Raw genomic sequence first — 22,079 nt, forward strand, 5'->3', positions numbered from 1 at the left:
CTCCTATTACCAAACACTAGATAGTGATCTGTGTAAATTGCTTAACCACTGGGAGAAAGACCAAGGACTAAAGTGGGAAAAGCACTGATTGGGGAATCTGATCTTCCGTGAACTGATCTTAGGAAATTAGGTATACTATCTTCTGAGACTTGATTTTTTCATCTGCAAAATGAAGGGGTTGGCCTGGGTGAGGTATGTCCCTTTGAGCTGTGAAATCCCACAGTTCTTTACTGAATGGCACAAGAAAACTGAAGTCATCTTCTTGGGTAATGACATACTATTACCTTACGTAGCTCGGACACATATATGCTGCTCTACAGAGGAAAAATATTCATTTTTTAATCTACTGTGGTCATGATAGAATCTTTCACCTACATGATGATTAACTCAGAATTGTAATTAATTTTTTCAGAAAATTAGTCTTAGCAACTAGTTGTAAATGAATTACCTCTCTGGTGAACTATCTCAGTCAGGATATGAACACTGTATCAGGCCAACGATGCAAAAGTACTTTCTAATACCTTTCATTAGGAAGGAAGGCAGCATGGTACAGTGTGAAGATAATGAAATCAGGCAATCTGGGCTTCATTCCCAACTTCTCTCTACTACTCCCTCCAGGGTTTAAATGTCCTAATCATAAAATGAAGAGGCTAGACTGGAAGATGAAATATCCATTCCAGGGCTAAAAAAAAAAAAAAATCATTTTAATCTATGATTTTACTTAGCAGTGTGTGAATGTTGTCAATCATGATCACTTTTAAAAACCTCTCTTTAAAAATTTATCTTATGCCTCTTAAAGAGAATACAGGAAGAGTCTATGAGAGAAAGTGTCCTCTTCCCCTTTGCTCAACAATGACCAAGTATCTACATGCACCAGGGGCCTGGGGATCCATGAAGATACCATCCTTGATCACAAAAAGCAGCAGGACTAATAAGGAGTTCATAATAAAGGAGTTGAGCAGCAACACAAGTGCCCTACCCTGCAGGGTAACTCACCCTAGGGAGTGGTTTTTCTCTCTCTGCCTAGCTTGAGAGGTTCAGCAGCTGAACATTCTGGATCAGTGATGCTCAGGTTTTCTTTTGTTGGCTTTTTTTTTTTTTCTGCCTCCAGGTTGTGTGTGTGCACAACCCCACTATCAGTAGCACCTTGCATTATCTTCGATTTCCTTGAGGGGGTGGAAAGAGGTTGAAAACTCCTTCAATGCACCCTTCCACCATCAAATGAGATTCATGGTCTTAGATTAACGGTGCATTTTCAAATGAAAACTTTTCACATTTCACATCTTTGTCTCTTAAAAACTTTGATGTCATATGTACTGCATCCCATTCACATCAAGACACGTCTATCAAGTTCACAAAATTTTTGTACTTTTTGTTAAAGCGTGAAATGGAACAAAACTAACAAGCAATACCTCCACAATGAACTAAATCATGCCTTTTTCTCACTTAAAAAAAAAAAAAAAAGAGGCCCAAAGTGAACAGCTTCTGTTCTAGATCATAATAACAGGAAGTTACCCAACCAGGAGCTCCAAATGCAATTTCTAGCTATTCCCAGAGATCTCCATCTGGATGAACCTCTCACAGCACTTAAATCCAGCATGTCTAAACCCACGTTCTATCTTGTTAATCACAATGACGCCTCTTCTCTTTCCAGGAATGTCATTGTTCCCCTTCGTGTCAGCTCCCTCTTTTCCTGCATCTCATCTGTCTTAAATCCATGGACATTTCTGGTCTGTAACGTGTTTCATTATTTCTACCACTCCATCTTTCACCTAGTCTCTCTCCCTGCCGCCAATTGTTTCATAACATAATCTTCTTTAAGTTGTTGCTAAAGTAATCATTCAAACTATAGAGCTGATTGTTTTGCTCCTTCGTACAAGACCTTTCAATAAAGCCCCAAAACTCCTTAAAATGTCACTGAAGCCCATGCCATCCCAGGAAGCTCCCAGTCCCATCTTACTTCTCACTACCCCTCATCAGCTCAGCCAGTGTTCAGCCCACTTCCCTGCTCCCCGTCTCTGTTCCCGCTGCTCCCAGATCTCAACTACTCTCCAATCTCAGTGATGAGTGGCAAAGTTAACCCCCCCTTGCAAGGCCCAAATCACTTCCATTGCCTCCAGAAACAGCCATTTCTGAGCCTAACATCCCTGAAACTCTGCTTCTTGAAATACGTGCATTGTCTTTTTTCAAAAAACAAAATAAAATTTGCATTTTTATAGTGTTCCAAGCACATGTCCATTACCATTGTTTTAATTTTTTGTGTTCTCTTATCCTACACTTGTCTTGTATCCTATACTCTTGCCACTGAACTAGCAGTTAGCTAATGGTATAAATATCCCTGCAAATATTAGCTTACACAGTGCCTTGCACTCAGGAGTTTCCTAATAGCTTTCTATTGCTAAACTATATTATCGCTAAACTGATCAAAACAGAAAAAAAAGAAACATGAGTGAATGGCATACTATATTGTTTTCTTAATAATCAGTATCACTTTCTACTCTGATGAGTGAAATCTCGAGCTCCCTCTTACCTACCAGTAAAACAGCACTGGAAGGATGTAAATGAGGCAGTTCAGAGTCAAGGGCATGCATTTCATTCTTGGCCCTCACTCTAACTAGTACCAAGCCCTTGGCCTTTGAATCAAACAATCCAGTACACTAAATCAACACCAAACTCTTTCTCCTAATTTTACAAGACATAAAAAAAAATTAAATAAATTTCTGAAATTACTCCCACATTTGTTAAAAAACTCCAAGTACGATTTTTTGAAAAAGTCTCACATATGGTTGACTGTAAATACTACTGGACAGAAAAAAATTCAGTTCATATTGGTAGCTGATCATCTCTTGCAAGGGTTTTCACTCAGTTTCCAATCATTCCATTGAAATGCATTCAGTCAATAGCAGACAATGTTGTCACTTATCAAGTTACAACTATGCAATGAGGCCAGTGGCCATGAGACACACCTTAAAACCTTTTGAAGCAGCAATATGGGCAGCGGTCCAGCCTTCTCTGTCAGCGTGGTTAATAAGTTCTGCAGGAACAACAGGCTTGGATGTGCCTTCAGGACTCTCTTCTCCTTGATCCAAGTCAAAGACAACTGACTCAGACTCTTCCTCATGCAAAGAGTTTCTGCAAGCTGGTGCTCTATGGTACATAAGAAGCTTGAGGCTGTCCACATTACCAGTGTCTACAGCTGCGTGAACTGGTGTCCAGCCATCCTGAAGATAAAATGACCAGGAGGAAAGGATTGATTACAACGTTAATGTTGAGAACAGTGTTATTTAAAGTTCACCTCTAAATGTTCTTGGGCATGAACCACTGAGCTGGGAAAAGCAGGCATTCCAATCCTGAGTATCATTGATGAGCTGAGTCAAGTTCATTGACCTCTGTCAATTACCATATTTCTCAATGCTATGACTCATGTTTGCTGTTTTGTAAGACTTTCCACTTAACAGTTAACTATTTGGAGTGAACAGATACTGTCCAGGCTGGTAACTATGGACTACATATGGCAAAACAAAATCTCTATATAGAATACAAAAGAGAATGAACTTTAGCATAAAGATTTTTAAAAATTTATATCCAAGTAGGGTATTATTAGTAATGTACTAAATGAATGCTGCCATAATCCAGTTTTACTTATAGGGCAGAGTCCTAACTGGTGATCTTAAAGTTTTATGTCAATGATTCCTGAAGGAAAAATTCTAGATAATAAGGAAAAGGTAGACATATAGGAAAAACAAAGCCAAATAACCTCATGAGGTGTCTATGTGCCCCTATTGAGAGTTCTGGGATTGCAGCTAGAAACTGATAAACGCAAGCTTAGGAAATGTTTCAAGTAAAATTATTAGGCCCATTATCTAGAATACATTACTGTGAAGCCTTTAGCATTGACTTAGCAGGTTGCTAGAGTTGTTAACTCAGAGCTCTTTCCTAAGGCAGTGGTTCTCAAGTGTAGTCACCAGACCAGCCAGCATCAGCATCACCTGGGAATTTGTTGAAAATGAAAGTTGTTAAGCCTCAACCCAGACCTAATGAATGAGAAACTCTGGAGGTAAGGCCCAGCAATTTGTGCTTTAACCAGCCCCCTGGGTTATTCGGACTCCCTGAAGCTTGACAAGCACTTTTCAAGTGAAAATCTTGGTTCTCTTTCAATCTCTCATTTTTATATAGGGTCTTCCTTTCACTCAAGTACCTGTTTTCATTACATTTTTAAGACTTTCATAAAAGAACAGAATTATTTTGGTGATTTGTTGTTTGGGCTTTATTTTCCTTTTGGCCTATTTTTTTTTCATGTGGTATTTCATATTGCTATGTTAAAAATCTCTCAGTGAGCTAAAGCACACTTTTTTTAAATAATGGGGTAGAAGGCAGGAGAAAAACAGTAAGCGGTAACAAGGTATGTTTATAGTGAGTCATCTGATCATTTGCTAAAGCTTCCCTTGATAAAGTAGATTTTTCTCTGGTTATGTACTTCATACCCATGAAGTTGACTTGGCTAAGACAAGATCACGGCTGTGCAGTAAATGGAATACCTTATAGTCCTTAAGCATACACCAGAGCTAGGTAAAGCATTTCATGGCTTGTTCTTTGTTGGGCTACAGACACCTTTATTTGGTTTTCAGCCTTAATTAGGCACCAGAGTGTAAGTGCTCTTGACCTTCCCTATTCAAATCTCTTGACTTTTTCCTAATTTTTACATTACAAAGGCTATGTAATCATTTCTGAAAAACTTTCAATTTACCATTCTCCTTTGATTTCTTATTGAAAGTCATAAGAAATAATTATTCCCGGGGCGCCTGGGTGGCGCAGTCGGTTAAGCGTCCGACTTCAACCAGGTCACGATCTCGCACTCCGTGAGTTCGAGCCCCGCGTCAGGCTCTGGGCTGATGGCTCGGAGCCTGGAGCCTGTTTCTGATTCTGTGTCTCCCTCTCTCTCTGCCCCTCCCCTGTTCATGCTCTGTCTCTCTCTGTCCCCAAAATAAATAAACGTTGAAAAAAAAAATTAAAAAAAAAAAAAAAAAAAAAGAAATAATTATTCCCTTAAGATCCTCTATCATTACTGTTTATCTCTGTATTTTGGAGCCTCTATACTTCTAATGATCATTAATTCAAAGGGATACATGCACCTCTATGTTTATAGCAGCATTATTTACAATAGCCAAGATATGGAAGCAGCCCAAGTGTCCATTGACTGATGAATGGATAAAGAAGTGAGATATATATATGGAATATTAGTTAGCCATAAAAAATGAAATATTGCCATTTGCAATGACATGGATGGAGCTTGAGTATAATGTTAAGTGAAATAAGTCAGAGAAAGACAAATACCATTTGATTTCACTCAAATGTGGAATTTAAGAAACAAAACAAATAAGCAAAGGGAAAAATAGAAGACAGAGACAAATCAAGAAACAGTCTTAACTACAGAGAACAAGCCAGAGGGAGGTGGGTGGGGGGTGGGTTAAATAGATGATGGAGATTAAGTAAGGAGTGCACTTGCCATTAAAACAAAAACAAACAAAACCCACAGGATTTAAGGGTGATCTATAAATTAGATAATGCAGCTTTTTATTCTAGGAAATCTTAAGGATGTTTCCTATGAGAGGAATACACAACATAACCAATTCTCTATTAACAGAAGTAATCCAAGGTTCAGATAACCTTTGGAAATTGAATGTCTATACTTGTCTTTCATTAGGAACATAGGGTAGGATGGTGATTATTATACCTTAAATATTCTAGGAAGCTGCAAAAACAAAACTAAAGTAATTCCTGAGCCCAATGAAGAATGGATCATGATGGAAGTTCCATAACTCCTAAAGCTCACAGAGGGTCCCATCAGAGAAATGGATGTCAGTGTGCACAGGGCAGATTCCTTGGTCTTCAAGTGGTTCACAATGAGTTGATGAAGACAAATTCGGGAGGGCTGACTGAAAAGTTTGTTTCGAATGCATTTCTGTGTACATTTTCTGAGCCAAAAGTATCATCCAAGGACTCTTCCATGCATCAGACTCCAAAAGTCTGCAGTTTCTAAATCTCTTGGACTTTATCTGTGCACCTTGTATAGGAGATAACAGAACTGTGTGGGATGGAGTCAAGAGCGACTTGGGGTCTAGTGGATTTCTACACACAGTGCTTCTAGTTCTCAGGCAAATTAGACAATGACCCTGAACTCTGTGAGGTGCTGCATGATCTTAGCAATAACAAACATCAGTCAGAGGAAGAACAGTGAGCACAAATAACCCTCCTCTAAGTACTGACAATGGGCACTGTCTTGTGACAAAACTCCCTTTTGTTTGTACGTGTTACAACTGACTCCTACGTTGTAATTGATGGTGATGGTGACCATGGGGACAGCTGACATTTGTTTACTGCTCACAATTCCCAGGGCACTTATACCAACTACCTTATGTAGATAAGCTAATTTCACTTTAATACCCTTAGACTCATTTTGTAGAGGGGTCACCCAAGGCACAGAGAAGTAACATACCTTGCCTAAGCTCACACAGCTGTGTGTAGGCATGGTCCAAGCCCAAAAAGGTTTGATTTCACAGCCTGATCTCTCAGGCAATATGCAGTTTTATATCGCCACCATTGTCACTACTGCAACAATTGATACTTCTGTGGCTCTTTATACGATGCATCCTGAAAATATATCTAGAATTGGACCAATCCCCACTGTTTCTACCCCTCAACCTTGATCCAAACCACCATTACTTTTTCCCTGGAGTAAAACAAGATTCCTGCGGCTCTCTCTTCGCAGCTGCTCTGCCACTCCTACAGTTTATTCTTAAACCTGCAGCCAGAGTGACTCATAAAAATGAGTCAGTTCACGTCCTTGCTCTCTTCAAAGCTATCCATCCGACGCCCTTATTCCAAGTCCTTGCCAATGACCCACAAGGCCCTTTGGGGTGGGCCTCTGGCCACAAAGATCTGCCTGCACTGCTCTCCTGCCTCAGTCCTGGTACGCTGCTCCCATCTCTTCATGGCGCACACCCATGCTTCCTTCAGGTCTTGGCTCAACTGTCACATTTTCAATGAAGACTTTTCCCACCAACTCCTCTGACGTAGTGCCGACCCCAGGCATTTCCATCTTCTAAACATCCAGCTACTAACTATTTACTTACTTGTTTACTGTCACCCCTCCTGCCCCATGAGGATATAAGATCCATGATGGCAGGACTGTTTCACATCCTGCTGTCTCTTCTGTCCCTAGCATAGCTAGTGCTCAGGAAGTATTTGTTGAGTGAGTAAAAAGTACACCTCCATTATATCCCCTGATTCTGAAAACAGCCAGGATGCAGGTATTCAGTTTCCTATTTTACAGTGAATAATCTGAGGTTCAGAGTATAAAGGACCAGTTAAGCTACCAGACAAGGCTTTTCATTAGCAGATGCTCAAACAGAAGTCAGAGGTCAGACACTGTCCATATCTGTTATCCTAAAAGCAACACCAAGCAGCCTCTATTTTAGTAAAACTTTGGTTTGCGAGCATAATTTATTCCGGAAACATGCTTGTTATCCAAAGCACTCTTATATCAAAGCGAATTTCAAGAACCATTGGCTCAGTTGTGATCATGTGATGTTTGGTATCGTGTACTACTCTTATTGCAAGACACCGCTCGTTTGTCAAGTTAAAATTTATCAGAAATGTTTGCTCATCTTGCAGAACACTTACAGAACAAGTTACTCGCAATCCAAGGTTTTGGTGTATTTTGTTTTTCTAGCTATAGAGTTGGCCGACAGGGTAAATTATAGTACAAAACCCAAAGAACTGGTACTCACTCTGGTTTTTACACTTCGATCAGTTCCAGCTTCCAATAAGAGTTGAATACACTCCTTACTTCCATTTTTACAGGCCAAATATAGAGGTGTCTGTCCTTCATCAGCAGCATGATTAATGTTAGCATCATATGAAATTAATAATTCTACACACCTAAACACAAGATCATGATTAATTACACTAAAACTGGCTGGATTTCTGAAGCATCTGACCAAGATGTTAATTATAGAAAATAATGCTAAAGCAATTCTGTATCTTTCTACATCAATTGTTTATATATATAATATATTATAGATATATAGATGTGTATCAATTACTGTGGGTCTTATTTGATGGATACTGTTTTATAGCAAGGCTAGAAGCTATATTTTAGCCACAAATTTACCCCCATGAAAATTTTAAATAGCAGCATTGGTCAAGTGCTAAAACTTGGTTTTGACACTTCTCTGTAAACAACTTGTAAAAAAAAAAAGTGCTTGCAGTATGTTTAACTAATTTGGATGAATGGTGGAACTGTGGTTGACATATATATTATTTGTGGTTCAAAATCACTTAAACCTTGAAAAAAGACTGCTTAGTCATTCTGAGATTTTCACTTGAGAAAATAATTATAAATAGCTCAGACAGCAGGGCACCATGTGCCTCCACTATAAAAGGCAGCAGGGAGGCAGAGAAAAGGGCTGCCTTGGGGAGAAGAGACAGCAGAGGCTATCCTGTCTTCTGAAGGGGGACTAGTTTACAAGGAAAAAGACATCTAAGCAGAAACTCACTGCTCTTGAGAATCAAGGAGGAAAGAAATGAGGTAAATTCAAGACTTCGTAGCACTTAGTAACTGGCTAAACACCCAGAGCTTGTATTTGTAAAATCAGATGAGAATAAACGGAGTAAAGAGGGCTAAATCATAATCAAATTAAGAAGTAATTTACAAAAAAAAAAAAAAAAGGCAATTTACACCATATTCATTTATTTACTTCAGATATATGCTTTTCTCCCTGGGCTTTTCTTGAAAATATTTGGTTTATTCATATATATTTAAAACTTAAGTTACATATTGACGTTTGTTTGTATCTCATACACATTTAAACTAATCAACCCCTAGAGGTCTTCGTTTTTGCAAAGCCAACCATGCCTGCCTTCCTAGGACTCTATAATTTCCAAGTAAGCTGCACTACATATTGCCCAGTGACAGTAAACGTAAAAGCGTAGCCCTGAAGAAAAAATCCCTTCCGGAGGACTCAGGATACATGCAAAACGTAATGGCAAAACCAGTATCTATGGTCCTCAACAATAAGCTCATGAGGTATGCATTAGACATACAGAAAAAATATTATAATTTAAGGATGCATTTTGAATATTTAAGAATTACATTTATAATAACAGTGTGAACCTTACAACCCATATTATAGGAATCAAGAAATACGTTAAAGAACATTTCTATCAGGATGGTTAGATAAAAAGTTGAAAACAGCTTTACATTCCCTACACAACAGTTCAGCACAGGAAGAGAAAGCAACTTAGTGACATTCTACTTGATTAAACTATGACTCTTAATTTTAAAAAGGCCTGTCTATATTCAACTGACTTGGTAAGCTACTGAAGAAACCTGCTAAACTTAAATGTATTTCCATTGATAGGTTCTTTTAGGCTTCTGCTCTAATTACTTTTAGTATGAAAAGTTACTGCTTCAATTTTTTTTAAACGATAAGACAAGGTGAATATATTGAGATTTAACACTGAATCAACTGCCAATAAGAAGTTAAGGTTATTTTAATTAATATAATTCTAGGATTTTTTAAAAATGTTTATTTACTTTTGAGAGACAGACAGAGCATGAGTGGGGGAGGAGCAGAGAGAGGGAGACACAGGATCCAAGGCAGGCTCCAGGCTCTGAGCTGTCAGCACAGAGCCCAAAGCAGGGCTTGAACCCAGGAACCTTGAGATCATGACCTGAGCCAAAGTCGGTTGCTTCACCAACTGAGCCACTCAGGCGCCCCTAGGATTTGTTTTTAATGCCATCATAAGTTAAAAAAAAAAAAAAGCTTTTTTTGGTGTTGGGGTAATGGAAAACAGTGAGTAACAGTCTTTAAAACAGTGTATTTTATCACCACATATATGTTGATAGACTATAGATTATCTTCTTTAGAAGCAAGTTCATTCATGTGAGGTTGAAACATAACTTATTTCTCTTCTTTACTGCCCTCATATACAGCTATTTACCTTTTAAGAAAAAGAGTAGGGGCGCCTGGGTGGCGCAGTCGGATAAGCGTCCGACTTCAGCCAGGTCACGATCTCGCGGTCCATGAGTTCGAGCCCCGCGTCAGGCTCTGGGCTGATGGCTCAGAGCCTGGAGCCTGTTTCTGATTCTGTGTCTCCCTCTCTCTCTGCCCCTCCCCCGTTCATGCTCTGTCTCTCTCTGTCCCAAAAATAAATAAACGTTGAAAAAAAAATTAAAAAAAAAAAAAAAGAAAAGAAAAAGTAAATTTAGGATCCTACATTGCATTTAAATCCTCAAATATACTTAGTGAATTTATTTGCCAATGGATTTGAAGCACTAGTTTACACATGCAACCAGAACTAAAATATGTGTGCAAATTATAAAAAGACTCTTTCCATTGGGGGGGGGGGGGAGAATTAAGAGCATCACTTACTTGAAATGTCCCTGAGCAGCTGCGGCACACAAGGGTGTGAAGCCATTTGTATCAGCAGCATTGACTTGGGCTCCTGCATTCAGCAGCAATCTCACACAGTCTATGGATTTTAATAGAAAGCCATTTACATTCCCCATTTAGAGTTATGGTGAGCCAAATTCTAAAGGAGCTCTATATAGATGCTAAACTCAAAGGACCTCTCCCATGCACAGTCCATCTGACAACTCCATCGTGGTGGATATGAGACTCCACAGACTATTTTACAGAGAAAGTAGACTCTTTTCCTGAGGATTTTAATGCCCAGACTCACCACCTAAGACATGATATTCGTGTGTGTACGTGTGTTGCTTTGGGAGGAGTTGCTGATGAGTTAAAGGACTGTTATGTGTCAGAAAATGTTTCACCATGTTTTTCTACGAGCCTATCCCAGGAAAGAATGTTATTGGATAGAATGAAATCTACTTACCAAACTGAAATACCATTCTTTGTATTTAAATAGTTAAATTCTCACTTTGTGATATTTAACCTTTAAAATGCTTCTGTGTGGTGGTCATCCTACACTTAATTTCATGGGTGAGGAGATCCCACACAAAGTTACCTGACTCCGGCATAAATATCATCTAGGCCTCATTTTCCTCATGGCATTTACTAGACTTAATTTCTCTACATTAAGGAAAATTCCCACAATGCTTCTGAAGTAAAGAAGAACTTCAAAGTACTTGTAAAACTTTTAGATTCTTCCATTTAGTGCACTTGAACACAGCGAAGCTCTGAAAACTTCTATGAATTACTCGACAATCATGCAGCTTATTTGATTTTGGATTTGCAGTCAAATCATCTTTTTCTGCACTACCATACGTTTTAGTAAATTAGACCACAAGAAACAAGAATAATTCCCAGACTTTGTCAATATGTCATTTGTAGCTGTGGAACTTCTCAGTTCTCTTAAAAAATCCAAATAACTATAAATTGTTCCCACTACAGAACAGTTTCAGACCCATGACCTTCCCTAACTACTAAAATTTGCCCTCACTATAGTATGTGCGAAAGCCCTGTCACTTTGACGTTCACACACAAGTATTTCTAACAGACAAACTGGAGCTATTTTGTGCTGACTAAAGTGATCACAGATGGAAGGCTTTATTCTAAAATGTGCTTTATCATAGTAGACCCAAAATTTCCACATACACAATACATTTCATTGTACATAATATCAAAGATTACTTTTTGCTAGCTGCAATAAAATCTTACATTTTTACAGAACTACAATTGGGATTTTTTTTTCAATATCTACAAGGTCTTTGAATCATGTTAAAAAAAAAAATTACCCACTACTACCTGTAAGAAAAAAATCAAAACCAAAAGAACATTTTGCTCCTAACAATGGTTACCAGTGCTTCTGGCTCTCCATCCTTTTGCAAGAGGGTGGTACAATGAGGTAAGATCTCGCCATCTTTACCTGTATGTCCATTCTTAGCAGCAGAATACAAGGCAGAATGGCCATCTTCACAGGAGTAATTAATGTCCAGTCCTTCTTCATTAAGCAGCATTGATAATAAAGTGACATTTCCCTGGGTAGCAGCTTGCTGAAGAAGGGTGGGCCTGCCAGCCAGGGGGGCAGGACCACCACTCATTAGCAAAGGGGTTAGGGAGGGTGACCAGCCTGTGGGTTAAAGTGACCCTAGTTAGAGAGTAGGAGCAAGGACAAGAGACAGGTATTACCCACTTGTTTCTGAATTACACACACACACACACACACACACACACACACACACACACACACAGACACGAACACATACCCTTAGAGGATTATGTGGTTTCTAACATTATCAATCTGTTAATATTTACTTAGCACAAATCTGTACTGTTATTTCAATCTTGCATCTGCTAATTAAATCAACATCCATGGTGACAAATTACTTTTAGTTGTCAATCTTACACAGATAAATGTTAAAGTGGTGACTGGTTTTAGGAAACTTAGATGGCTGTCTCATTTGAAAGTTCAAATTCCTCTTCAGGGTTTCAAAACAATTTGAATTTTGAAATCATGTATGGATTTCCTCAATTTCAATATCAGTCTGAAAAACTGAATGGACATCTTTAGGTATAGGATAGAAATAACTGTAGGAAATACAGATTTTCCTTTTGCAATGTTTGCAAGGTACATAACTAAAAATCATATACAGACCATTAAGATGGACCAAATACTGCCAGGAAATCTATATTCCTTGAATTCCCTTATTTGGGAATAAAAATAATGGAGGGGGCCAAGTGCTATTTAGTATCCAGAGCTATAGAAGCACAACACATATAATTATATCCAGAATACTGTGTTCAGGCACAAATATTCAATACACAATTCTGAAGACTTTATCTTTACAAATTGTGGCCATCTTTACAAATTGTGTACCAGAAACTTTTAGCCAGCCAACAAAACAGGACAGTCTACCATATAGTTTTAACAAGAATCATAAGAGTTATCATAGTTAGATATTTCTCATCAGTATTTAGCAGCTTTAGAAGAGAATCTGTTAAGTGTGTGAAGTCGGCTGCATATAGCATGGAAAATTTTCTGAATTCTTCCTTGGTCAAAAGGCTGTAAAAACAGTAAAGTAAAAATGTTTATTCAATGTGATATATAGGTATTTTGTGTGTTTTAGATACAATTAACTTTCAAAATAAGTTATTTACTTTCTTCCTTATGAAGCCCCAAATACCTCAGAGTAACGTCAGTGTAGATGCAGGGGCCTATGGGCACATATTCACTCCTCAGGGTACATTTTCTACATAAATCCAGTAACATTCTCTGTAGTAGGACACAATAGATGGATGTTTTATGTCCTGTCCACCTTGGTTATCAGGATAATATTCTAAGTATATGGGTGTTACATTAGTAAGCAATAGATTCAGATAATTGAGAATTAACATTAAAGTAATAAATATTAAAATCAAAGGATTCCTTAGTATTTTAAAAATTCTTTGTGAAAAAAGCAAGTTATAAAAATAAAACTAGACAGCTTATTAAAAGCTGGATATTACATCTTCATAATTAATTCTTTGGGTCCATGAATAATTTATTGTTTTACCCTATTAGGCTGCAATGACATACAAAATTCAAATGCTCATAAAATTAAATATTTATCTAAACTTTATGATATTTTCCCATTGATATTCATTAGCTCTTCTTACAAAAGTAGTATTTTTACTTCATACTTACAAGAAGGCTCCTCTCTGGTACATTTTACCTTTTGTATTTTCTTAAAAACAAACAAAAAAACAAGCCCACAAAAATTAAATCAGTACTTATTAGAAATGGATGATAAACAGAGAAATTATAAACACCAAGGTATGATGCCTTGACTGCATAGCAAACACAAAGGTAACATGAAGGCATTGCACGGAGGTCCTCGGTGGAACAGGAGGGAATGTGGCTCACACACAGTGAGTTTCCTGGAGCTTGTGTGGCCCTCTCTCCCCACCCCTCTCCTTCCCTCTCTCTCCCTCTGAGCCCCTCTACCCCCACCTCCTCTATCTCATTCAAAGCGTCTGGGTTATTGATACCCTGTAAAGAATATCAACAGGTATATATCAAGTGGTTTGTTATTCTTTTGGGTTTTCTTTCTTTCTTTCTTTCTTTCTTTCTTTCTTTCTTTTTCTTTCTTTCTTTCTTTCTTTCTTTCCAATGCAATTCTATGCTTTAGAGGAATATTAAATATAGATATATTTTTAACTGCCTTATGTGGAAACTTGGGATACAGTACCCTGGAAAGCCCTATTTTTAATGCCAGGCTATCTGAAAGAGAAAATATCTTATTCAAAAATTTTCTCAATCTTTAGACCACCCAAGAATCATAGTTTTCTGTCAGACAAAGCAACAGAGGAATATATATGAATTTTTATTTCCTTAGCTTAGAGGTGTGCAATATATTTTAAAAATATTCTACAAAATAAAAATGCTCCATAAATACCAAGTATTCTTAAAGTTTAAATAATTTTTTTTATCCCCACTGTCATTTCCAATTGCTTGTTTTAATGAATCCTGCTATAAATACTGGAAAAAAAAAAAACTTCACCATGAGACTTTATTGTTCATTCGAAACTCCCAACAAAGATAAGAAACGGTAATATTCATTAACTGGTTAAGTAATGGGAGAACAGACCTGCGTCATACGGCTACTTTAATGATGTTAGAAAAAGGTCATTCAGCTTTGCAGTCTGCAAACATTAGTAACATGCGGTGGACGAAGGGAACGGAGACCATGCAATGCAAGAGGGAAGAGGAATTGAGAACAGCTTCTGGCATCAGCTTCAGAGTGTAGAGAAGGTTAATGTCATGGCTCAGATCAATCTCATTTTTGGATTTAGACTTTAAGCCAATCATACATGGGTGATAATTTTTTAAGTGTATGTTTAACTAAGAAAAACTGTCTGAACCAAATTAAACAAAATGTACCAAACAAAAACAAAAACAAATTTCCAAGGGTATGAAAACTCAGTTGCCTGGGATGATTTCTGGTTTTAGGCCTCTGCTCATCTAACAGTTAAAACGTGTTCATTGGACAAGTTCAGGAGGAACAAGACATTTTAGGTCACTTATAGAATTCAAAATGCCATTTAAAAATTTAACATTTGGCCATAAAAATTGCTAACAGAGTAATTAAAATGGTATCTTTTTGTCATTGCAATTCTCCCCAGTACTTTAGCTTAATCCTGTTTGTCTGTCACAGATGTAAGCTGATACAGAAACTCAGAACTTTACAGTTTTAAAGATTATGGGATCTAGTGGTTCTCCAAGAAAGGAGAGGTAGTGTACTGCTGTTTGAAAAATTCAACAGGCAAGTTTAGTAAGTCTTTCTGGTCTGGAACTATTATTTTTCTTTTGGGTCAATGTTTTCATTTTTAAAGGAGAAAGCTAATGACTCAGAGCGAATGTGCTCTTAGGGTGATACTAGAGAGAGGCAGAAATGGACTAACCCTCCTTCTTAGACTCAGCCCAGAGCATTTTTTCTCACTGAATTTGGAACAGAGATCTATCTACCAAGGATTTGGCAGAGGAGCTCTGTCCTCATGCCCTTCTCTTACCAACCACAATGGCATTAGTGGCTGTTAAGAAGATTAATCACCTTCAATGAGCTTATGATCTGGAGAGGCACAAGCTCACCCAGGCACAGATAGGTTAAGAAGCAGGATGGAGGGAGCTCTGGTGCTTCCTAGTTGCAATGGCATGGCAGCAAAAATAGGGGCAATCCAAACGGAAAGCAGTTGAAATCCTAGATCTCATTTGGAAAATTTAGGCTGACCTACACCCATGGCTGATTTAATCACCCTTCTTATGTAACTGTAATAACTTTACTATTCCCCAGACTACATGCTCCCAAAAGCTTGCCGAATGACTACGAAACTCCTTGTAATCAAATAACACAGAAACTTATCCCACCAAGCATAATCCTGAAATTCTGAGATTTTGGCCAAATTGCAAAATCAGGGAATAGAAAATGAGGAATCAGTTTCACGTATCCTCAGTGGCAGCTACTTCTTTTGCTGCCACTGTTTCTTCTCCTTTGCTCTCTAGATATAAGCAAAGGGCATTTTTCAGAGGGATTATAGCTCCTTTATCCACAATTCCACTCTGTCCTAGTTAGGTCATTCTGGCCAATGTATAAAAAACTTGGAATTCTTGAGTCTTTAAAGTTTAACTAAAGATCCTGCTGACAAAATGTTCTTTGGTTATGGATCCCGATTTTAAAGCTTTTCTACTGAAACCAAAAGACATTGAAGCTGAACCTTGGAACACAGTAACCACTGAGGCAATAAATGGCAAAGCATCAAGGTACAAAGTGAAGATGGGTTTGTAGTTCTTACAAACTGACAAAATTTATCTGTATCCCAGGAAGTATTTTCTGTTTTACAGTTTGTGAGTTTATGTCAACAGCACCACCACTGCTGCAAACATTTTTGGAACCTGTGCTTTGTCACTGCCTTAAGACCTTACAGTACATTCTCTGATTCTCCTGAATGGTGGCAAAAATTCTTCCTTTGAGCATGGATTTAGCTATGGAAGAAGCTAACATCATTTTAGGCCATGAGAAGGGCTGTCCAGCTCGGGTATACCATTTTGAATAAAAAGTATGGAATGTTGAACATCTATAAAGACATCACAAAGCAATAATAGTGACATCAATTCTAAAGCAAATTTTCAAAAATATTTTAAGCAACAGTATCAATGAAGCAATATCACTTCTATTTATTCATCACTCATGCTGCTAAAATACCAAGCTCTTTGCACGTTATGATAGTTAATCCTAATAGCCACCCTACCCCATATGAGTAGCATAAGCTCCATATTAGGAATGAGAAAACTTGCTCAGTCCAAGAAAATCACCTAAACACACAGCCATAAATTGCAGAGTCTAGATTCTAATGCAGATCTGACTGACATCAAAGGCCATGCGGTTTCCAATTCCCAATTATGCACCAAAATACAAACAGCCTCTCAAGCAGCATACTTTCAAGGAGACAGCTTATAATTGGATAAGTGAGTCCTGGTATATTGCTCTCATTACCTAACAACTAGCAGGAACAGTGGTACCTATTTTTCTCATTCCCACTCCTCCTACCCTGAGTTTTAAATGCAACACTACCCAAACCTTCCTTCAATGCTTAAAGTTCCCACTCATTAGAACCAGTGTTCTCTGGTAGCCACTAAGATCCCACAGTAAGAGACTTCTCTCAAGTTTCAACAGAACTTTGACACTACAACGTTATTTTAGAGCCGCATTTCCTCAGTGAAGAACTAATCCAGTCACGTCAATAAAAAGCAATGCTTCCTCTAGCACCATATAACAAAAGGGGAAAATCCAGTTTTTTATCAGCTTCTTTGTGTAAGAGTCCCTGATTCAGTGACTTCATAAACCACATCTGCAATGAAAACCTTTTCTAATATGGCCCACATGCTAAGTTATCCATCTGTGTTCAAGGGTTGGAAGACAACAGCTTGGAACAGAGTAAACAGCTTGAAATAAACTAAACTTAGAACAGAGACTTAAAACATATATATTCTATTTTTGATGTTAAAAAGTATCAAACCGATATTAAAACTTAGAACACACCAGTTACAGAGTGAATCTAATCAACTGGATAATCCCCAAGATAGACTGTAGTGTTAATAACCACTTGAAAGGATTTTTTAACGTTATCTCACAAGGGATAGAATGGAACACAGATTGTCTAGTGATGACCCTCTAATATTAAAGTCTTGTGAGATAAATATTTGAAAAGAAGCAACAGCGTGTCTTTCTTCCCATGGAAAATGTTTTAGTATCTCTAAATTAATGGTCTCCATGTGCTCCAAACCATTACTTTCAGATTATTTTAAAAAAAGAAAGCACTTAGCATAAAGGAACCGTAATTCATATAGCAAGATGAATCACCATACCCTGGAGCCTTTAAAGAAAAATACAACAACAACAACCAAAAAAAAGAAAAAAGAAAAAGAAAAGAAAAGAGAATAGAAAGCAATAGAAAAAACTATCAAATAAAAAAAAAAGTTTCAAGGCAATGTGAAGGAAATTAAAGCAAGTGAGAAGACAGGCCACATTCTTAAAAAAGGGTATAATATTGCAATCCCTTTACCTGATGCTGTTACCAGGAGGCTGTCTGAGGCACCTGTTCTACAGGATGAGGCACTAACAGTGTTTATGGAAGAGCAAAAGGCAATGGTGGTGGGAATGACAAGGGAACTTTCTGAACATGCAGGTTGGTTCAGTCCAGGGGTTTCAGCAGGCCAGGCACCCACCTGAGACGTGGCCAAGGCTGAAACGGCACAGCCTGCCGGTGCCACAGTTAAATCTATGGATGGTTTTGGTGGCAGCTGAGGGGAAGATGATTTAGGGAGATTCTCCTCATTTATTACCCTGTTCCCTTGTGGCAAACTGGAAGGAGGCGAAGCCATAGTTTTGTTATCAACTTTGGCCCCTGCATTGGAGGCCCTGCTGCTATCCATAATAACCTTGAGTTGGGGGTGTGGTGGAGAAGGAGTTTGGGAGAGCCCTGGCTTTTTTGGAGGGATAGGAGGAGGGTTTCCTCTGTCAACTCGTGCTACACCAGGAGTCTTTAAACTGGTCCGACCGACTGGAGGACAGGTGCCACCGTCCCCTGTGGGGGCTGTTCCAGGCCTTGGGGGTGCTCCTGCTTGAGGGCTTGTAAATCTCGACAGTGCTTGGGTCACGGTATTCCGAGCTAGCTGTTTGGCCACTAGGTTGTCACGACTTGTAGGAGAGACATCTCTTGATGGAGGACTTTGGGTAGTGTTTCCATTTTGGTCTGGGTCATTAGCATTGCCCTGAAATCGGAATCTAGCTGCTTGGATTCGTGGATTGAGACCTGGATGCAAAGACGCATTGGCACACGGTGAATGTAAACTGTGCACAGGCGGTGCTTGTGAGTAGCTCTGGGGAGCTATGCCTGGCGTTTGCACGGTGGGAGGGGCAGTGCTATTGGGAAGTGGGGGTGTGCTACTGGCTGAGCCAGCGCTGGGTCCATTTTCCTCAATTCTGTTTGCACTTGGAGGTGGGACAGTAGGCGGAGAGGAGCCAATCAAGTCACCATGGGAAGCCTGCCTGTCAATACCTGGTCTGCCCAGAGCGGCACCGGTGCACACATTTCCTTTCGTGTTGGCAGGAACTAGGGGGCTACCTGCGGAAGGCTTTATGGGCACAGTCAAAGGCAACTTCTTCACGTGGTCAGTGCTTTCTATCACCAGGTCTGTCTGGCAAGCAACAGACCTTGTCACAGGTCCTTCTGTTCCCACAGATATGGAGACCACGCGCCTATCTTTTGTCTTACGGGGCAGAGAGAGGCTTGGCTTGCTGTCATTTCCCCTTTTCAGTTGCTCAATCATTTTTTTCATCTTGTCTATCTCCTCTTTGAGGTCAGTGGTGTGTGCTTCTTCTCGGTGCAGCTTAGCACGAAGCTGTTCCCGTTCCGTGTCAAACTCGGAGAGCTGTTTTTCCATCTGAGCTTCCATCTCTGTGCTTCTTCGTTTCTCAGCAGACAGTTCCTCTTCTAAAGCACTTGTCTTTGTCTTTTCCTCTTCCAGTTTGGCCATCACCTCTTCTAACTTCTGGGCCTCCTCTATTACTTTGCCTGAGAGCTGTTTGCACTCCTTGACCAGCATCAGGACCACGTGCTTGTTCTTGCCCCGCTCCTCCTCCAGGCGGGCCGCCAGCTTCTGGTGCTCTTGCTCAACGGCTTGTAGCTGAAGCTTTTCCATCTCCAGCTGAAAGACATTCATAGGACAGCCCCGATTAATATGCAGAGAATTCTTTCAGCCAAAGAAGTGCTTCGTGTGAGAGTTTTATTAATTGTGTAACAACTGTATGGTTTGGGTTAGCTAAAATGCCACAGTTCTAAGATGTGTTGTGATATGAAAGATAATATTTTAGATACTCATTAAATGAGAAAATAGATGCAAATGACTTAATGAGTACATCTAAGTCACAGCAATAGAGAAGTTTTAAAAATCTATTGAACTACAGAAAAAGAACAGTAATCTGATACTTCAAATCACAACAGAGCTCAGAAAGTTCTGTTTTTGTAAAAAATAGAACTCTGTAAGGGAACTGGTGTCGCTTTTTTTTTAAGTTTAAATGCCTTAAGATTACTAATGAACCTTTAAGGTGCAGTATAAAGAAAAGTGCTGAAAACAGAACTGTAGTTAAATTCTATGCTTCCGTACTTGCTAAGTGTATTACTTTTTTTAACTGCATGCTTATGATGGGCTGCTCTAGAAATCATACAAAATCATATATGAAAGTTCTTTGAAAACCTGCAAGAACTAAAGAAATATCTTACTAAAATTATAATCACTATCAATAAACCCAAAGTCTGACCCCGTCTCCTCCAATCCCTCTTGCTCCCTTAGCTTCCACTACATTGGCCTCCCTGGTTCTTAAACACCATCCTGCCTCAGGATCTTTGACCTTGTGGTTCTCCTACCCAGAATGCCACCACACACCTTCATGCAGGGCTCCTGGGCTAAGGAGTTTGTGCACCACACAACGATGACCAGCTGGAGAGGTGATGGAGAGGTGAGCCGGAGCCAAAAACCAGCCCTTGTCTACTCCCCCAATATCTGTCCAGGCATCTGCCTGGAAAGAAGGGGCATCTTTTCCTTCACAAAAAGACCCCGTCTGCCCACCAAGCCACAGGCCCCTAGGATTCATGCTTTCCCAAAAAGAACATTCTTCTAGTTTCATTGTAGAGAAGGAGCTTTTAGGGGCGCCTGGGTGGCGCAGTCGGTTAAGCGTCCGACTTCAGCCAGGTCACGATCTCGCGGTCCGTGAGTTCGAGCCCCACGTCGGGCTCTGGGCTGATGGCTCGGAGCCTGGAGCCTGTTTCTGATTCTGTGTCTCCCTCTCTCTCTGCCCCTCCCCCGTTCATGCTCTGTCTCTCTCTGTCCCAAAAATAAATAAGCGTTGAAAAAAAAAAAAAAAAAAAGAGAAGGAGCTTTTAAATACTTTTGTATCTCCACGTGTGGTTTTTTAATATGCACAAAAGCATGCAAGAGCACAGAAGTCTGACTTCTTTATTTCCTCCAGGCTTCTGCTCAACTATCACCTTTACAGTGAGGCCTCCTTCTCACTGCCCCACAGAAAACAATGGTCTCTTCCACCCTTGTACTCATCACTCTTTGTTTAGCACCTACCTGCCCCCACTAGAATGTGAATCCATGAGGGCGGGACTATGTCTTCTTTGCTGCTGTGTTCCCAAGACCTGGCACACAGTGGTGCTTAATAAATTGTTGATTGGATGCACGAAATTAACGTAGTTCACAGAAACAAGAAAAGTTCTGCACCCTGATGGCCTTTCTGGGTATACAGGCCTTACAACCTCAGAGAAGCACTACTGTAACATGTCTGCATAAGTTTCTCACTTCTTTCCAGAATAGCATCTGCCATGAGGTGCTCATAAAGGACAAATCCCCGAGCTGGGTTGCAGCAGTCAGGCAGGTCCACATGCCTCACCTTCCCAGCCAGAGAAGCATTCCATTGGTAGTCCATTAAAGGGCCCTCAGATTCATAAAAGTTACAGATCTAACTGATAAAGACACAGAAAGGACTCCCCCCACTGACTACCAACCCCAGATGTTAAATATAAATATACTTTCATGAGATCCAGTAATTGTTTAAGTCAGTTTTTAGTCATCAGTAACAGAAGGAGATGCTCACATGATCCAGCAGTTGTGAGAATGTGCTCCTGTTTCTCACCCTGCTGAGAAAATAAATCCATTACTTTCACAGTCAGGGAACCAAAAGGAGAGAATGGCTCATTAGAGTCAAAGATTATTCATTCACTTTAGGATGATTCCTGCCTTGAAGAAATTGAATAGCATTGCATGGGTCCTATAAGTAGGTGATCAGGAATACAGAGAATTCCCCCAGAATAATAAATGAAGATTGTTTATATGCATACACTCTATTCTACTACACGAAATTTACGGGGTGATTTCCTAAATAGGTAAGGTAAGACGTGGGGAAAATAATGCTGTCATTTACTATATTTATATACATAGTTTTATTCATCTAGGTGCCTCACAGAAAATGTGACTTATAGTCAAAGCATATTTAATCCTTCTAAATACGT

General features: G+C 39.3%; 1 protein-coding gene across 4 annotated transcripts in view; it reads right to left on the reverse strand.

Annotated features, from left to right (window-relative positions):
• Positions 1-22,079, reverse strand: part of CTTNBP2 (cortactin binding protein 2) — a 149,874-nt gene that overhangs the window by 52,823 nt on the left and 74,972 nt on the right. For 3 of the 4 annotated variants that reach the window (XM_043589329.1, XM_043589330.1, XM_043589331.1), the window contains exons 4-8: positions 18,069-19,713; positions 11,896-12,099; positions 10,437-10,536; positions 7,791-7,941; positions 2,967-3,221 (exon numbers count right to left, since the gene is read on the reverse strand). In XM_043589329.1, the coding sequence (XP_043445264.1) occupies positions 2,967-3,221; positions 7,791-7,941; positions 10,437-10,536; positions 11,896-12,099; positions 18,069-19,713 (2,355 nt within the window). Of the gene's footprint in view, positions 1-2,966; positions 3,222-7,790; positions 7,942-10,436; positions 10,537-11,895; positions 12,100-18,068; positions 19,714-22,079 lie in introns of those variants that run through there. The other variant, XM_043589332.1, reaches the window with a different exon arrangement.

This window comes from Prionailurus bengalensis, chromosome A2 (genome assembly GCF_016509475.1).
Source record: "Prionailurus bengalensis isolate Pbe53 chromosome A2, Fcat_Pben_1.1_paternal_pri, whole genome shotgun sequence".
Classification (NCBI taxonomy): domain Eukaryota; kingdom Metazoa; phylum Chordata; class Mammalia; order Carnivora; family Felidae; genus Prionailurus; species Prionailurus bengalensis.